At 40.8% G+C, this 18096-nt stretch overlaps 1 protein-coding gene across 1 annotated transcript in view; it reads right to left on the bottom strand.

The window, feature by feature from the left end:
• Positions 1 to 10321: 10321 nt before the first annotated feature.
• LOC126253224 (uncharacterized) overlaps positions 10322 to 18096 on the bottom strand; it is a 92632-nt gene continuing 84857 nt past the window's right edge. Inside the window, exon 5 of the mRNA XM_049954410.1 lies at positions 10322 to 13902. Coding sequence (XP_049810367.1) covers positions 13741 to 13902 — 162 coding nt within the window. The 3' untranslated portion in view covers positions 10322 to 13740. The remainder of the gene's footprint in view (positions 13903 to 18096) is intronic.

The raw sequence follows: 18096 nt of genomic DNA, 5'->3' as shown, positions 1-18096 counted from the left end.
TCAGTATATTTCAACCGTTCAGGAAATATTCCACTGATAAACGACTGGCTACACAGATAGCTTAATATGTTACTTAACTCAGAATCACATTATTTAATTAACTTTGTTGGTATTTCATCATACCCACTAGATGTTTTCGATTTTAAATATTTTGTGGTGGACATTACTTCTGTTGGGGTAGTGAGGGTCAGATTCATATTATGGAAGTTAGTTGAAATATCTGGTCTGAGGTATCCCTTGGCAGCATCTACAGAACCTGACAGCCCCATTTTTTCAATAACAGTTATAAAATGTTTGTTTGAAAGTTCTGCAACACTATACACATCTTTCACCAATATATCATTTACTCTTAATGCTATTTGCCCTTCTTCATGTCTGGTTCTACTGGTATCCTCCTTCACTCTATCTGATAATGTCTTTGTTTTGCTATCTGATATGACTATCTTTTCCTTGTAATATATTTGCTTTGATGTCCGTATTACAGCCTTTAATATTTTGCAGTATTTCTTGTAATGTTCTATAGCATAATCATCAGAACTGTTTCTGATTGACAGATAAAGTTTTCTTTTTGTTTTACAAGCTACCTCTTTTCCTTGTGTAATCCATGGCTTCTTTGTAGACTTTGCTCTAATCTTGGTTAGTTTTGGGGGAAAACAGTGTTCAAGTAACGTAAGCACTATATTAGCACAAGTGTTATATTTTTCATTCATGCCATGAGCACTGTAAACATAACTTCAGTGAATGTCTCTGAGGAGTGTCCTAAAATAATACATTTTTGGCTTATTAATTACTCTCTTGAGCTCCGATTTAACAGATTTTATGTCCTGTTCAGTATTAACATTTAACAGAAGGAACTGCATATCATGGTCTGAGAGGCCATTGACTATTGTTTTTGTAATATAATACTTTTCATTGGACTTCTCTATAAACATATTGTCAATGACTGTTTGTGAGCAATTGGCTACCCTAACTGGGAACTTAACAGTGTGAGTTCAGTTGAATTATGTTGTTACTAACTCAAATAAGTTCTTATTGGGAAAGCGTTTAAGTAAATCTACATTTAAGTCACCAGTAACCACTATTTCTTTGTTTTTCGTTGTTACATGGGGCAGTGCAGCTTCAAGGTGGTTTATGAACAGTTTAAAGTTCCCAGAAGTCTGGAAACATTCCCCAGGCTGTGGCTAAGCCATGTCTCCGCAATATCCTTTCTTTCAGGAGTGCTAGTTCTGCAAGGTTCGCAGGAGAGCTTCTGTAAAGTTTGGAAGGTAGGAGACTAGGTACTGGCAGAAGTAAAGCTGTGAGGACCGGGCGTGAGTCGTGCTTCGGTAGCTCTGAAGGTAGAGCACTTGCCCACGAAAGGCAAAGGTCCCGAGTTCGAGTCTCGGTCGGGCACACAGTTTTAATCTGCCAGGAAGTTTGAGCTTAAAGTTACCTACAGGTGCTCGATACGCACTTAATATTATGAAGGATTTTTTCTGAAATTCTGCTTCTGTTGCGCATGCTTACATATGCAACTCTAGGCAAAATTTATGAATTTCTATGTTCTTAAATTTATGACAGTTCCTGATGAATATGGCAGCTCCTCCTTTCTCAATTTCTGCTCTAGAAAAGTGAGATGCTAACCTAAATCCTGTAACACTTAAAAGTTCTATACCAGTGGGCACATGACGTTCAGAGTGGCAGATTATATTAACTGGGTTTGAGGACTCTAATTCATCTATGAAGGTAATTAAATCATTTTATTTCTCAGACCTCAAATATTTTGATGCAATAAAGATAGCTGTCATTTGACATTGGCTGAATTAAAACTGGGTAGATTTCACATTTCTGCTGATTGTTGAAAATTCTTAACCAACAGCTCTTAATGCTGATGTAATAAGCTAAGCACTCCGTCGTCAGACCACAAGTGGCCCATCGGGACCATCCGACCGCCGTATCATCCTTAGCTGAGGATGCGGATAGGAGGGGCGTGTGGTCAGCACACTGCTCTCCCACTAGTTATGATGGTTTTCTTTGACTGGAGCCGCTACTATTCGGTCAAGTAGCTCCTCAATCGGCATCACGAGGCTGAGTGCACCCCGAAAAATGGCAACACTGCATGGTGGCGGGTGGGTCACCCATCCAAGTGCCGGCCACGCCCGACAGCGCTTAACTTCGGTGATCTCACGGGAACCGATGGATCCACTGTGGCAAGGCCGTTGCCATATAATAAGCTTGAATTATGTTTATTTGGTTTCTTTCTCAAACTGAAGGTTTGTCTCAGTCCTAACCTCTATTAAAATTTGGTTTCTTTCTGTCCTCCTTACCCTATAACCACTGGTATTTTATCACTCATGACAATGCCTCAACATTTGTTGCACTCGTGAAGAATCTTCATGGAACTTCTGAAATACGTAACTGGCAGACGCTTTAATTTATTTGCCAACAATCCCACAAAACCCTACATGCAAAGTTGGAAGGAGTAGTATTAAGTGACGACTCCAGGAATATACTACGGATCCCTACCCAACACAGCAAGAAAAATAGTGTATTTACACCATGCACAGGGGCACTTAAGCAGTATTACTTCCCGCCCTCCATGCTGTAGGTGTAAATGTGTATTTTAATAATCAAATCATAATACGCTTCAGCTCAGTCTGAAAAAAAAAGATTAGAAATCTGGAGAACCACGTATTTACTCTGAGTACTGAAAAAAACATATACAGGCATTTATACAATCACTGCAGTAAAAGGCAGATTCCTTAGATGAATTACTGAAAACCATTAGCGAATCAGCAAGGAATCTCGGCGTGCTCCCCCCAGGACGTAAACCCAGTTCTTGAACCCTAGAAATCGACGGAGCTGTAAAATCGTGCATCGAAGCCTGGGAAATATGGCTTGGACATCAAATCCAGAGAAGTTCTGTAAAGTTTTAGCACTTCAGAAGCAAATATTCAAACCAATCAGGCACATACGACCTAAGTGCATCAGAGTGAATGGCTTCAAAAAGAACAGGCACGAAATCACGACAGGCTTTTAGGGAGAAGCTAAGGAACTACCAACCATTTAGCATTTGTTTCTGTCTTCAAGAGGGAATACTAGAGACGAACACAATAGCTACCTATGACACCCTGAAGAATTATTTCGAGACTGGATGCAAGTGTGACCCTCGTGTAGAAAAACTTCATTTCCTTCCCGAATCTACACTCTGTTGCACCGACAGCTAACGATTTAATGGATATCTTAATATAACTTGGAAACAATAAAATAACGGGGGAAGACGCCATAATTGCTGAAGTATTCAAGATCGATGGAAAACTGATGATCAATGGACTAACAGTCATTCCTGTTGGTTTATGTGATGCTGATGTTACATCTGCAGATTGAAAAAATATGTTTTGGTTTATCAACTATACAAAAAGGTGACAAAGCACACACCAGCCGCTTCTTAACTTTTCCCCCACGTCTTCCTTTCCAAATTCAAGGACGAGACTGGATGAAAGACTGGTGAATCACAGCTTTGCAACAATGTCGACAACGAACAGCAGTGGGGGTACATGCAGGTGGTAGTATCACTCTTGTCAGTTGATTTCCACAGTGGTCACCAATGAAGATTTATCGATTTCCAGCATGCTGGGTAAGCAATGCGACAGCAACTTGTGTTAACTAGTTTAATGTGACAGACAGCCGTAGTTGCTAGATTCAGTTTTTTTTTTAATTTAACTGATGACTATTTTCGGGTTACATGAACTCATTTTCAAATCAACTAAACAAATAAAATGCTATATTCCGTAATAGCAAGCAAAACGTGTTAAGGATGTACATACGTGTGTATCAAATACAATTTTTTCTTTGAACTATTTGATAATGGGTTCAGGTAACCCGAAACTAGGTACCAATTAAAAAAAACTGGATATTGCAAATTTGGATCTTTCCTCATAAGACCTGGAGAGCTACAAATAAAATCGCTACATTTTGATTAATCGTGGCATTCTGCTACATGTACGACATAACAATTGACTTAATCCAACAAAACGTCAACAAACATAATCTCAAATGTGAACTTTATGACCATAAGCTCCAAATCACCTGACATAAAATCAGGCATAAGGTGAGATGTGTTATCTATACCTTTTTTCAGTGGTATTATGTAAGATCCTCACAGTAGGTCAGTAGAAATACCTTGAATAAATTTTTTCGTTATTGTGTGGTCTTCAGTCCGAACACTGGTTTCATGTGGGTCTCTATACTTCTCTGCCCTGTGCCTCTCTCTTCATCTCCGAATAACTACCGCCACTTACATACTTCTGAATTTAGTTACTGTATTCAGCTCTTAGTTTGATGTCTCAGTAGGTGTCCTATCAACCAATCCCTTCTTCTAGTCAGGTTGCGCCAATTTTCTTTTCTCCTCAGTTCTATTCAGTGCCTCCTCCTTAATTACATTATATACCCATCTAGTGTTCAGCATTCTTCTGTACCTCTGAATTTCAAAACCTTCTGTTCCCTTCTTGTTCAAACTGTTTTTCGTCCATGTTTCACTTACATAAATGGCTACATTCCATACAAATACTATTAGAAAAGACTTCCTGACACATCAGTATTCGATGTTAACAAATTTCTCTTCTCCAGAAACTCTCTCCTTGGCGTAGCCAGTCTGCATTTTATATCATCTCTACTTCTGCCATCATAAGCTATTTTGCTGGCCAAATAAAAGATCTACTACTTTCAGTCTCGTTTCCTAATCTAATTCCCTCAGCATCACCTGATTTAATTAGATCACATTCTATTATTCTTATTTTACTTATGTTGATGTTCATCTCGTATCATCGTTTCAAGACACTGTCCATCCTGTTCAGCTGCTCTTCCAAGTCTGCTGGTCCTGACACAATTGCAATGTCATTAGTAAACCTCGAAGTTTTTATTTGTTCTCCCTGAACTTTAATTCCTACTCCAAAATTTTTTCAGGTTTCCCTTACACATTATAGAGATTGAATATCATTGGGGTTTGGGTACAACCCTTCTCACTCTCTTCTCAACCACTGCCTCCATTTCATGTCTGTCGGCTCTTATAGCTAACATCTGGTTTCTGAACAAGTTGTAGATAGCCTTTCACTTCTTATATTTTACCCATGCTACCTCCAGAATTTCCAAGACAGTATTCCAGTCTATATTGACAAAAGCTTCCTCTACGCCTAAAAAAGCTATTAATGTGGGTTTGCTTTTCCTTAACCTATCTTCTGAGATAAGCTGCAGAGTCAATATTGCTTCACATATTCCTTCATTTTTCTGGAATCCAAATTGATCTTCCCTAAGGTCGGTTTCTACAGGTTTTTTCAATCTTTTGTAAAGAATACGTATTAGTATTTTGCAACCATGACATATTAAACTGACAATTCAGTAATATTCATACCCATCAGCATCTGCTTTCTTTGAAATTGGAATTATTATATTCTTCTTGAAGTCTGACAACATTTCGCCTGTCTCACAGATCTTGGTCATCAAATGGAAGAATTTTGCCTTGGTTACTTCTCCCAACGCCGTCAGTAGTTCTGACAGAATGTCATGTACTCCCAGGGCTTTGTTTTAACTTAGATCTTTTAGCTCTCTGTCGAATTTTTTCTCGCAATGTACTATCTCAAATGTCATGTTCATCTGCGTCCTCTTCCATTTGTATAAAATTGCCTTTGAGTTTATCTCACTTGCGTAGCCCCTCCATATAATCCTCCCTTCTTTGCTTGGGACTGGTTTTCCATCTGAGTTCTTTGTATTCATACAGCTGCTTCTCTTTTCTTCAAAGGCCTCTTTAATTTTCATGTTGGTGGTATATGCGTTCTTGGTAGCGATATATCCTTCTAAATCCTTACATTTGTTTTCTAGGATTTCCTGCTTAGCCAGTTTGCACTTCCAGTCAATATTATTTTTTAGCCATTTGTATTCCTTTTCGCCTATTTCATTTGCTGTACTTTTATATTTTCTCCTTTAATTCCATATCTTCTACGTTATCAAGGATTTCTACTAGTCTTTTTTACCTCTTTCATCCTCTGCTACCTTCAATATTTCATTTCTCAAAATTAGCCATTCGTCTTCTACTGCATTCCTTTCCCATGTTCTAGTAAGTTGTTTAATGCTCCCTTTGAAACTCTTAATAACCTCTGGGTATTTCATGCTATGCAGGTCCCATGATCTTAATTACCTACCTTTTTGCACTCGAAATATTGCCTATACATAGCGAAAGGATGAAGAAGTTGTGGGAAGATAGGAAGAATATCAAGATTACAGCTAACTATATCACAAAGTGATATACTACAATGTTTTCTGTGGACACCTTTAAGAGGATGTAGTCCTGCAACTCCAAAAGGCCAGACAGAGTTCAGCACACAGGACGGGGAAGTTAGTATGCAGAGTTTTTCCTTTTTCGTTAAATTTCAGTGAAAAGTAAGCAGTGTTACATAAGGTGGTCGAACTCTCAGAGTAGTTCCACAATCCTTACCTTACGTATGCTTTATATCGGCTCTCAGTAGTCAGTATTGCATTTACACCAACATCAATTTATAGAATTACACATATTTTAATGACTGCAGTGATTAGTTATCTTAAAGCCTGCGAAACTAACATATCTTAGAATTTATGCAAGACTTTCCTCCTGACATGACATTGCGACGTTGAAGTGAAGAATGTATTACTTAATACAATTAATTTGATTAATAATCAATTCGAGCTATCCAGCTGTTGGCCAGGTAGTGTTTATTTGCTAAGGAACTGCAACTAATTGTAAGTAAAAATTTCTTCAGTAAATGGTCTGTAGATACATTCGATTCGTTTTTATGTTTTGTCTATAGAAAATGGTTTATTGAAACTTGAGATAGTGACATTAATTGTGTTTCAGGACGATAGTGGAAGAGAAACTCAGGAAAGACATGGATATGAAGGAATCGAGTAGAAAATCATTAAAAACCATCATCATATAACTGCCCCAGTACACACAAACACAGTGTGTGTTTTTTATGCTTTCATTAAATTTACTTAGTAAACGTCTATTTCGGAGTCACTTGTGCAGGCATGTGATGTGTTATCTCTTTCTGATTTTTCTTCCGTGTTTATTTCGTCGAACTACAGTTTCATGAACACCTGAATATTAACAGACACTAAGCAGCGACACACGACAGTGTATCTGTTACTACGTTTTGTTCAGTTTTCAGGTTGTACACTCCAGTTGTTTCAGAACAAAATATCCAGATGTGAGCTCTGAACTCCTGATTTCATTACCTGACTTTTCTTAATACGATTTTCGCTAATGTTTAATTGAATGACATTACAATACTCAGAATTAGGTTACAGTAGCAAAATTTACATGATTTTATTAGAAAATTTGATTTTTATAGAATGAGTAAAATATTGTTAAGTTTTCTGGTCCTCTGTCTTCAATGATGTGCATCAATATACACTCCTGGAAATTGAAATAAGAACACCGTGAATTCATTGTCCCAGGAAGGGGAAACTTTATTGACACATTCCTGGGGTCAGATACATCACATGATCACACTGACAGAACCACAGGCACATAGACACAGGCAACAGAGCATGCACAATGTCGGCACTAGTACAGTGTATATCCACCTTTCGCAGCAATGCAGGCTGCTATTCTCCCATGGAGACGATCGTAGAGATGCTGGATGTAGTCCTGTGGAACGGCTTGCCATGCCATTTCCACCTGGCGCCTCAGTTGGACCAGCGTTCGTGCTGGACGTGCAGACCGCGTGAGACGACGCTTCATCCAGTCCCAAAAATGCTCAATGGGGGACAGATCCGGAGATCTTGCTGGCCAGGGTAGTTGACTTACACCTTCTAGGGCACGTTGGGTGGCACGGGATACATTCGGACGTGCATTGTCCTGTTGGAACAGCAAGTTCCCTTGCCGGTCTAGGAATGGTAGAACGATGGGTTCGATGACGGTTTGGATGTACCGTGCACTATTCAGTGTCCCCTCGACGATCACCAGTGGTGTACGGCCAGTGTAGGAGATCGCTCCCCACACCATGATGCCGGGTGTTGGCCCTGTGTGCCTCGGTCGTATGCAGTCCTGATTGTGGCGCTCACCTGCACGGCGCCAAACACGCATACGACCATCATTGGCACCAAGGCAGAAGCGACTCTCATCGCTGAAGACGACACGTCTCCATTCGTCCCTCCATTCACGCCTGTCGCGACACCACTGGAGGCGGGCTGCACGATGTTGGGGCGTGAGCGGAAGACGGCCTAACGGTGTGCGGGACCGTAGCCCAGCTTCATGGAGACGGTTGCGAATGGTCCTCGCCGATACCCCAGGAGCAACAGTGTCCCTAATTTGCTGGGAAGTGGCGGTGCGGTCCCCTACGGCACTGCGTAGGATCCTACGGTCTTGGCGTGCATCCGTGCGTCGCTGCGGTCCGGTCCCAGGTCGACGGGCACGTGCACCTTCCGCCGACCACTGGCGACAACATCGATGTACTGTGGAGACCTCACGCCCCACGTGTTGAGCAATTCGGCGGTACGTCCACCCGGCCTCCCGCATGCCCACTATACGCCCTCGCTCAAAGTCCGTCAACTGCACATACGGCTCACGTCCACGCTGTCGCGGCATGCTACCAGTGTTAAAGACTGCGATGGAGCTCCGTATGCCACGGCAAACTGGCTGACACTGCCGACGGCGGTGCACAAATGCTGCGCAGCTAGCGCCATTCGACGGCCAACACCGCGGTTCCTGGTGTGTCCGCTGTGCCGTGCGTGTGATCGTTGCTTGTACAGCCCTCTCGCAGTGTCCGGAGCAAGTATGGTGGGTCTGACACACCGGTGTCAATGTGTTCTTTTTTCCATTTCCAGGAGTGTACTTGAACAGCATTGCTGCCTCGTGTAAGATTTGCGTTCTCAGGTTTGTACCATGTGTGTATTTTTCTGTTGTTGTATTAATACTACAATGAATTTGATTTAGTACTCTTCCACAATAACAGTCACATCAACTTATGTATTTGTGAAGTCATTACAGTACACCGAAATACGAGTTGTAAAGGAAGACAAATCTAGCAGAAGAATCATATTGTACGAAATTGTTACTGTGCAGTATTTTATATCCACTGTAGAACACAGTGTTTAAAACGTTATCAAATGAGTTAACACAGTACATTGTCATACCTCTGACGTAGTTCATGTGGTAATTTACTTTTTTGTGTAGGAGAGGTCTTTCATAATACTTCTTCTAAGAAAACCTATTACTTCTTGTTTGTAACACAATATGTGCAGGTGCGTTCTGTAATATTTTACTTTCTGATTGTTATCTGTCATATGTGTTCACATCACAATGGAGCTCCCTTTAACTTAGTGCTATGATACAGCCAAATTACGTACTCAGATGTGAAAGTGATATACATAATTGTATAGTAAGTCCAATTTAACTTTGTGTGACTAATTTAGACATTGCTGATACGTCCCTTCCCCCAGATCCCTAAAATTTCATGTAATTATAGTTCATTGTGATGCTATTTTTAAGTTCAATTTCAACGAACCATTCACTTGCTTATCTTCCATTAATTACTGTCGAGAACATGCCACTTTGCTTCAGAACCAGCAAAAAGTTTGAAACAGTCATCTTTAAAACTACTTACTGAAGCAGAGAATCATATAGTGTCACCAGGCTTTAACATTGAAATAAAGACTTACATCATATTTCTTCTCTGTAAATAGTGCATTTCTTGTATTATAATATATGTGGTAATTCGCTTTTAAATAAATTTCCTGGTTTTTATTCTTCATGTTCATCAATTATATGAATGACATTGTGTGCTGCAATGGACTGGTCACATGCATAACAGTTAACTACGCATGAAACACATATTGAAAAACTAATTTAAAATTATGAGCTAACATGATTCCTTGATGAATGAAGTGATTTTGAAGCAACTCATCGTAAAACTAACAAGTTTAAGATTCAGTGTTTCAGAATTAGATTTTTATATTTTGAGATTACGCAGTTTTCTTTCAAAATTTGATTATTTATGATAGGGCAAGCATATTAATGTATTTCGAGTCTGTGTGATAGTTTCACAGTTGTATAGGCCCATCATCACCTTAAAAGCTGGAGTAAGAAAACTATAAAACGTTCATAGCTGTGCATATAAACTGACTGACCAAATTAAGAATCGTTCAGTATGAGTTACGAAAACTGCATGTTAGCGTATTATTCTTAACACTGTTACCATGTCTGAAGGCAAACATAAAATCTAAAAGCATTGGACGAGATCTGTGTAGCCTGCGATGTAAAGCATAACGTAGCTGACCGGTTCTGCAGACGTTTTCTACATGCACACGATTAAAATAAAATGGAGATTTTATTGAAAATGTAAAACAATAGAGAAATACAATTCATTTTTCTCTCAGTCACACTCATTACTGTCCAATGATTAACAACTCACAGCGCAGTAAATATAAAAGCTTTATATTTAGATACAATATGCTAGTAGTACAGTGTTATTTATTATTCAATATACAAGAAGTTTAGAGCACTTCACAGAAACAAAATTACAGAAATATATTTTGCGCAAAATTATATCCGATCTTAGAATCAGCAAAAGAAATTACCTTCATCTGTTAATGACAACCTCAAAATAAGTTGAGAACGCTAATGCTTTTACCTTCAATTACAACACAGAAATATGGAACAATAATTCAAATATGTCCATGAAAGTTTTAGTGTCTCATAACAAATGTGCGAGGCCATGAAACTATACAGCAATTATGGACGCCATATTATTTGAGAACAATAATTTGCTTTAGTCAAGAACGTCTATTACACTTTCGCAAAAATAGTAAGTGAAAACAGACATATATGAAAGTAAAACATTGTTGAGATTGAAAGTTGTTTTACAGTGTGCCTCAGGATATTCTTCAAGCATAATGCGACATGTGTTCTGTAGGGTATGCACGGTAACATATATTTCGAAACGTGTGACTTACTTAATAATACATTAGAAAGAACACCCACCACTCTCTAAAATACTTAACGTATTTTCGGTGTACAACAGGTTCGTAGATTGTGAGATAGTTTCCCAGGGAACGGAACTGACAAACTTCGTTCATGGTAATGTTCTGAGGGGCAATATTGTGAGCTGCATAATAGCTCGCGCAGTCAGCGTGATAATTACTGAGATTTTGGTTCCCCTACTGTATACTCAGCTAAACACGAAGCATGTTTTGGAAGCGGGTTGGCTTGAAGACTTCGTACTAGTGCAAGTCCCCAGTAACTATCGTCTGCGTACTGCACGTTTAGTGACTGCGGCAAAGGCGCTATAAACAATCTCTAAGATCTGGACAATTGTTCTGCAATCGAAATAACTCCTTATTGATAATTGACATTAAATAGTTTGAAGCCAGAAACAAAGAAAATGTCTCAGTATTTATATTTTTAGATATTCTCGGTGCTCTGCATTTGACTTATTTGAGGGAATCCCCTGCTTGCCTTAGAAACAGGTAATTGAGTGACATATATGTGACACGGTTCTACCAATCCTTCCCTCTTTTATGCGCTGACACCACTCTTCTTGAAAAGAAAAATAAAGGTGATGTGACTGAACATGCTGTTTGAGGTGCCTGGATCACAAAGGTTTCGGATACGGGTACAATCACTAAGATTGCATCTTATTAAATATGGTGTACAAATTCCAGTTGGAGAGTCATACGGAAAGAGTAATATCGGTATTAGGCTTCGATGATGTGGAGAAATAAGGGGAAACTTACTAGTAAATATGGATGGTCAATCGATGATACATTTCCCTAAATATGGGAAAACACTAGTTGTATCTGATATTTTCTCAGTCCATTTTAATGAGCTCTGTAAACGATGTCATAGCTTTGAAACTCTCACTCCTTTTACGTCTAATCGATATTTTATCACCATAGATACTTATTGCATTTTCGTGAACCACGTCAACGCCCGTTACTGTACATAACTTCTGCTACAAAAAGTGACTTTGCTGAATACCATTACCACTGAAGATTCTTCGTTGTTATTTTTGTACCGTGAGTTGAGGAACGCAGGGGGACATAGTAGTACTTGTAGTCTTCCTGTCCCCTAGGAACTGTCTTGGACTCACTCCAGAGTCAAGAATCACGAAGAGGGTTGAAAACACACCGCATATTCCAGCAATATTCATGTCTCACTATGATATCACAGCATCAATTGACAAATAAGACCGTAGATCTATTAGATAAAACATCAAGACATAATACACATCAGGAAAGAGCCCTCTGAGTTAACCTGATACGAGAAAAATAAATAACGTGCAAGTATTAATCTAAAACAGTGGACTGGTAATAAACGCATTATTGACGGCTGATTTATGTTGACAGTGTTACTTTTAGTGAAATAATATCTTTTTAGTCAAGAATATTTTATCCAGTATTTATTGGCACCTTGCGTTTTGGTGGCATCACGTACCTCAGTGCTATGTGTACATTGACTGCTAGTTATAAATTACTGTAAAGTGAGAACTCATTTTTGGTGGATTTGCCAGTGAGTTAAGATTCGAAAAGGTTGTCCCTACCCAGAAAGATTAAGTTACGTCAGTGTGCACCATTCTAGGTGTTTTATTATTTAAATTTTTACTAACATTCAACTGTAATACATTCTGACCTAGTGCACAGAGTACAAGAACGTACTCATCACTATTACTACTTTCTGAAACAGTTATTTGCAGTGTAGTGACTAGACCATTGAAAAGATTCTTCAACCGCTAAGGTAATATGTATTTCAGCTGCTAAGACAATACACACAATACTAACAAATACAAGTTTTGAGCAAGTGTGTTTACATCACAACACTTTTATGAAGTGTGATTTTCTGTACTTATTGACTTTGAATCATTTTTATGCATTTCTTAGTACTAACTCTCCATTGTAAACAAATGATCCAGAAGAGGAGGGTGATGATGCACTGTCTGTACTTGCAATCTGTGTGACCCACTACTTGTAAATAAAAATATGTTTGTAGCTATTAAAAAAATCACAGACACAAAAGGGCACACGCTGTCACAAATTAGTCTTCCCGAAGAATGACGACAATATTTCGGAACTTAAATTCACTGCCACTTCCAGAAAAAACTTTCTCACGGTGCACAGCAGTCTGGTTGCTGAAAAAGTAACAATTAACACACTTTATGATGGCAGCATCTGCCGAAACCTATGATGCCAATAAAACTGGGTAAAATAAATATAACTGCAGCTGAAAAAGCCACATTTTATAAATTAGGTGATACAATCGCAGATATCAACCAATTCCATGTGTCGTGGACAAACATATCACAATCTAGATGCATCCTTGGATAGGCTCTCTGACCTGCATCTGGCTAAGATGCAAGTTTCACTGTATGGACGGTCAATGAAAGTGGAGGTCTTATGCGTTACTGTTCCACTCAGAGCCACAGTAAAACGCAGTGCGGTCACTATCGTAGTACAAGTCTGAGGAACCAGTACCACGTTTCACAAACATTATTCTGAGATATTTCAGTATTTATGGGAACCTGCCCAGTGGATTAGTCTACCGTGTGTTCTCTGTCTGCTCTCGTGGAGACTTTTTCTTACAGGCATAGCAGCCGAAGCATGGCAGTCAAAGTGAAATTTTCTCTTTCAGTAGGGAGCGACTGGCACGGCTAGCCAGCTGATGCGACGAGCGAAGCCCCGGGACGGAGTGCAGGCGGTGGGCTCCGCAGGCGGGCACTGCGGCGCCGCTGACGCTCACGTCGACGCCGACTTGCCGAGCGACGGCTGCACGTCGCTCAGGTCGACGACCGGCGTCGCCGGAATGGGCGTCGCGACGCCGTCCTCGTCAGTGACGCGCAGGCCTATCGTGGCGCCCAGCTTGGCGCTCGCCTGCCGGAAGCTGTCGGACAGCTTTATCTGAAACAGAGACCGTCCTTCGTCTGTTTTCCACAGCAGCAAGTGCGTAGCTCGCGCCAGCAGTGTCAAGACACTCATGAGCCAAAACATTAGGCTCACTTGAATTTAAAACCTTACGGGTTGTTAGACAGCGTCATATTCCTTCAAACAATCGACGATTCGACCCCTCTGCTGGGATCTTCTTCAGTATCTTGTGGTGTCCACTATACACTGAGTGTTCAGTTTACGATAGACATTCCAAGATCTTGAAGAAGATTCCAGCAGAGGGGTCGAAACGTCGATCGTCTGAAGAATATAGCGCTAACAACCCAGAAGATTTCTAACTGCATTGACAACGGCCACGAAAGCATAGGGCAATCCCAAAAGTAACATCAATTTTATTATAAGTACATAGACCTGTTTATTTCTACAATGGTTTACATCTTGGACATTTAGCTATTTTTTGACATAATCGCCGTTTTTGGCGATGCATTTTTGTAGACGCTGTGGCAGTTTTTGTATGCTGAAGTCATACCAGCTCGCCACCAGGCTGTTCAGAAAGTTACGAACCTCTTCTTTCACCTCGTCGTCGGAGCTGAATCGCTTTCCGGCCAAATGTTCTTTTAACCTAGGGAACAGGTGATAGTCACTGGGCGCCAAGTCAGAACTATAGGGTGGGTGGGTGATTATGTTCCAATGAAACTGTTGCAGGAGCGCAACGGTTTGCCGAGCGAAGTATGGGCGAGCGTTGTCATGGACAATGTGTACGCCCTTGCTCAACATTCCTCTTCTCCGGTTCTGAATTGCCCGTTTGAGTCTCACAGTACCTGTCAGCGTTAACTGTGGTCCCAGTGGGCATAACGTCGACCAACAATACCCTTTTCCGATCCCAAAAAACGGTGGTCATGACTTTCCGGTAGACTGTGTTTGTTTGAATTTACCGCGGATTTCTCGAAGGAGGATGCCGCCACTGGCATGATTGTCGGTGGGTCTCACGTGTAAATTATTATGCCCAGGTTTCGTCACCCGTGACAATTGAGTCCAGAAAGTTGTCCTGTTCCGGTGCAAGGCGGTGAAGAAATGCGCGGGAAGCAGCAACTCGTTGCCGCAAGTGGTCCTCAGTCAGCATGCGTGGCACCCATCTTGCGCACACCTTCCGGTAGTTCAATGTTTCCGTTAAAATTTTGTGAGTGGTGCTTCGGAAACCTCACGAACCAACGTGCAGAGAGCATCCAGGGTGATCCGCCGATCTTCAAGCATGCTTTGCTCAACCTTCAACACTGTCTCCTCAGAAACTGACCGTCTCCCGCACCTTTGTTCGCCGTGAATTTCGGTCCAACCAGCTGCAAAGTCTCTACACCACTTATGAACATTTTTGACATCCATGCACTACTCACCATTCACTTCCGTCAATTGTCGATGGATTTCAATCGGCGCAGTGCCCTTTGCGTTCAAAAACCGAATAACTGCGCGCAATTCGCACTTGGCGGTAACATCCAACGGGAGATCCATTCTCAATGGCTGCCAAGCCAAGACTGAGCGCCTCAGCGCGGCGTGCGCGTGTTTACACACAGCGCTTGAAGCACTCTTCATAACTGTGTGACCAACTGCCCCACAGACTTCTGTACTTATAAAAAATAGGAGACCTTAGTTTTGGGATTATCCTCGTATTATGACCACCTGCTTAATACAGTGATGGTCCATCCTTGAAACGCAGAATAGCAGCCAGTGATGGCTTACCTCTGATTCGATAAGTCCTTCGTATGGTTCAAAAAATGGTTAAAATGGCTCTGAGCACTATGGGACTTAAAATCTGAGATCATCAGTCCCCTAGAACTTAGAACTACTAAAACCTAACTAACCTAAGGACATCAAACACATCCATGCCCGAGGCAGGATTCGAACATGCAACCGCAGCAGTCGCGCGGTTCCGGACTGAGCGCCTAGAACCGCTCGGCCACCACGGCCGGCTCCTTCCTATGTATCTAGAGGTAAATACCACCAGATGTCTACGCAAGGAAATTACGGGCCCGTAGTATGAGCACGCGGAGCGTGTGTCCAGTAGCATTACAGATGTGTTCCGTCAGTTCAGATCAGGCGAAGTTAGAGGTCAAGACATCAGCTATCGTGCTCTCTATCCACTATAAAACGATTCTGGACTTTTGACACGCCCAGTTGCTCTTATATCAGGGAAGACATCAAGCTGGATAAGCTGCAGGTGATCCACAGTGCTATTCACATACTCCACAGCTGTCACAGCTTTGATTACTGCCACAGGTGGCGTATACTACGAACCGTGCCTACTACACTGCAGGAGAAGGCATATGGCAAAGCGTGGAAGGCCAAACTAATATAAAAAATGGCGGTCCTTGGCGCATTCTCAGATTACTTAACCAAGTTTCCTTTCGGGCAGAGGTTTTTCGTGAAGATCGACAGCTGAAAGTACGAAATACTTTGATCAAAGAATTCCACGACGCTCTGTACTACCCTTCACTCTGCTCCTTTTGATGTCAATGACCGGCACACTCCGCCACAAACAGCAGTCGCACAATTTGCGGACGGCACTGCGCTGCTTACCGGCGGTCGAGTGAACGCACCGGTAATCCGCCTTCATAGGCGGCTAAATGTCACAGAGCAGTGGGCAGTATGTAACATGATACAGCTAAATCTAGATAAGACACTCGCAGTCATGTTCACCAGAAGAAGACCAGATCTGAGACACAGATTGTGAAACAATAACACAGAAACCCAGTGGATCAACCAGATAAGGTACCTAGGTATCTAGCTATACAATAAACTCATATTCAAGTCACACACACAAGCGAAGAAAGAAAAGATGACAACACTGATTCATGCTCTCTATTCCTTACTATCAAGCGAAAACTTGAACGTTAACACAAAAGTAAGACTTGCGGAAGATCTTCCTGAGGCACATCATGGCAGACAAATATAGAGACTCTTCAGGCGGTTCAACACAGATGCTTGAAACTCGTTTTAAAAGTGCTCCGATAGACCAGAACCAGAGACTTGAACAATGAAGTAAACATAGTCGTGACAGGCGAGCTGATTAAACAACATTCCAGAAAACTGCTCGAGAAAGTTGCAAAATTAAGATCAACACTACGGTATTTAGAATATAGAGGGACTGTTAATCCCGAACGATGGCTCGGCGTAAGAGTTCACCATGCAATAATTCAAAATCCCATACAGGAATAAAGAAGAAATAGAATCGTACCGGGGCAACCGGGCTAGAGCGCAATGTCCTGTTAACGTTCGACAAATGCTAAAATGATCGCGAGACATAACAATAAGAAGTTCAGCCTTCAAAAAAGGCAGCACTTCTGAGTAGCACAGAGAAAAATATTAAAAAAAAAGGAGGCGTGGAAGCCCAGATAAATATTATTATTCTTTATTCATTCTGGAAAAAAATCTTAACAACGGATCGTTGCCTATCAAATTTACAAGTAAGTCTTCATAACAATAAGTTCAGTGTTACTTTTTTTCTACGTTCAATCTTAATTTAGATTAACAATATTTAACAAATTATTTTATTTATTTCCGCTTTATTACAACTCTAATATTTCGAGTTCAATCTAGACGCTGTGGCAAATTTTTCTAGTCTCACTAAGCTGGGTATCCTGTCACAGAAAAAGAGGCGTAGGTATTCGATGTATGCAATCTTTGTTATCTTCCTCACTCAATATTGTTAGTTCTGTCCCAGTAAATAAGACTGCAAATACATATACTGCTACTACCACTACTACTATTACTACCACCACAATCAGAACTACTACTACCTTGTTTATACTACATCAACAACTACTATTAAATCTTAAATCGCTAATAACAACACTCATATTAATATCAATACTTTACTCTTGCTGCGCTTACTATTGATAATATTTTCACCGCTGACGCTGAGAGAAAACATAAGCAATTTATTGTCTTCTATCTCTACACACGTTAATTTTATCTGAATCTGAGAAAGAGACACTAGCACTACTAGTGGTTTCTCCACACATCCTCCACCAGCTCGGTTACAATGTGAGGTAAAGCTTTGTTTTGTTACCTCCACACCGAATGGCGACAGATTGGAGCGCGTCACTTATCTTCACAACAAGAGCCATTGATTTTTCTCAGGTTCTCCCGTGCCCACCTCATTTCAGTGTTACGTAACTGTGCTACATGGTCGTAGACCTATCGAGCTTCTTTTTC

This window comes from Schistocerca nitens, chromosome 4 (assembly GCF_023898315.1).
Source record: "Schistocerca nitens isolate TAMUIC-IGC-003100 chromosome 4, iqSchNite1.1, whole genome shotgun sequence".
Lineage (NCBI taxonomy): Eukaryota > Metazoa > Arthropoda > Insecta > Orthoptera > Acrididae > Schistocerca > Schistocerca nitens.
The sequence above is the reverse complement of the archived record's forward strand: the minus strand, read 5'-3'. Positions and strand labels throughout refer to the sequence as shown.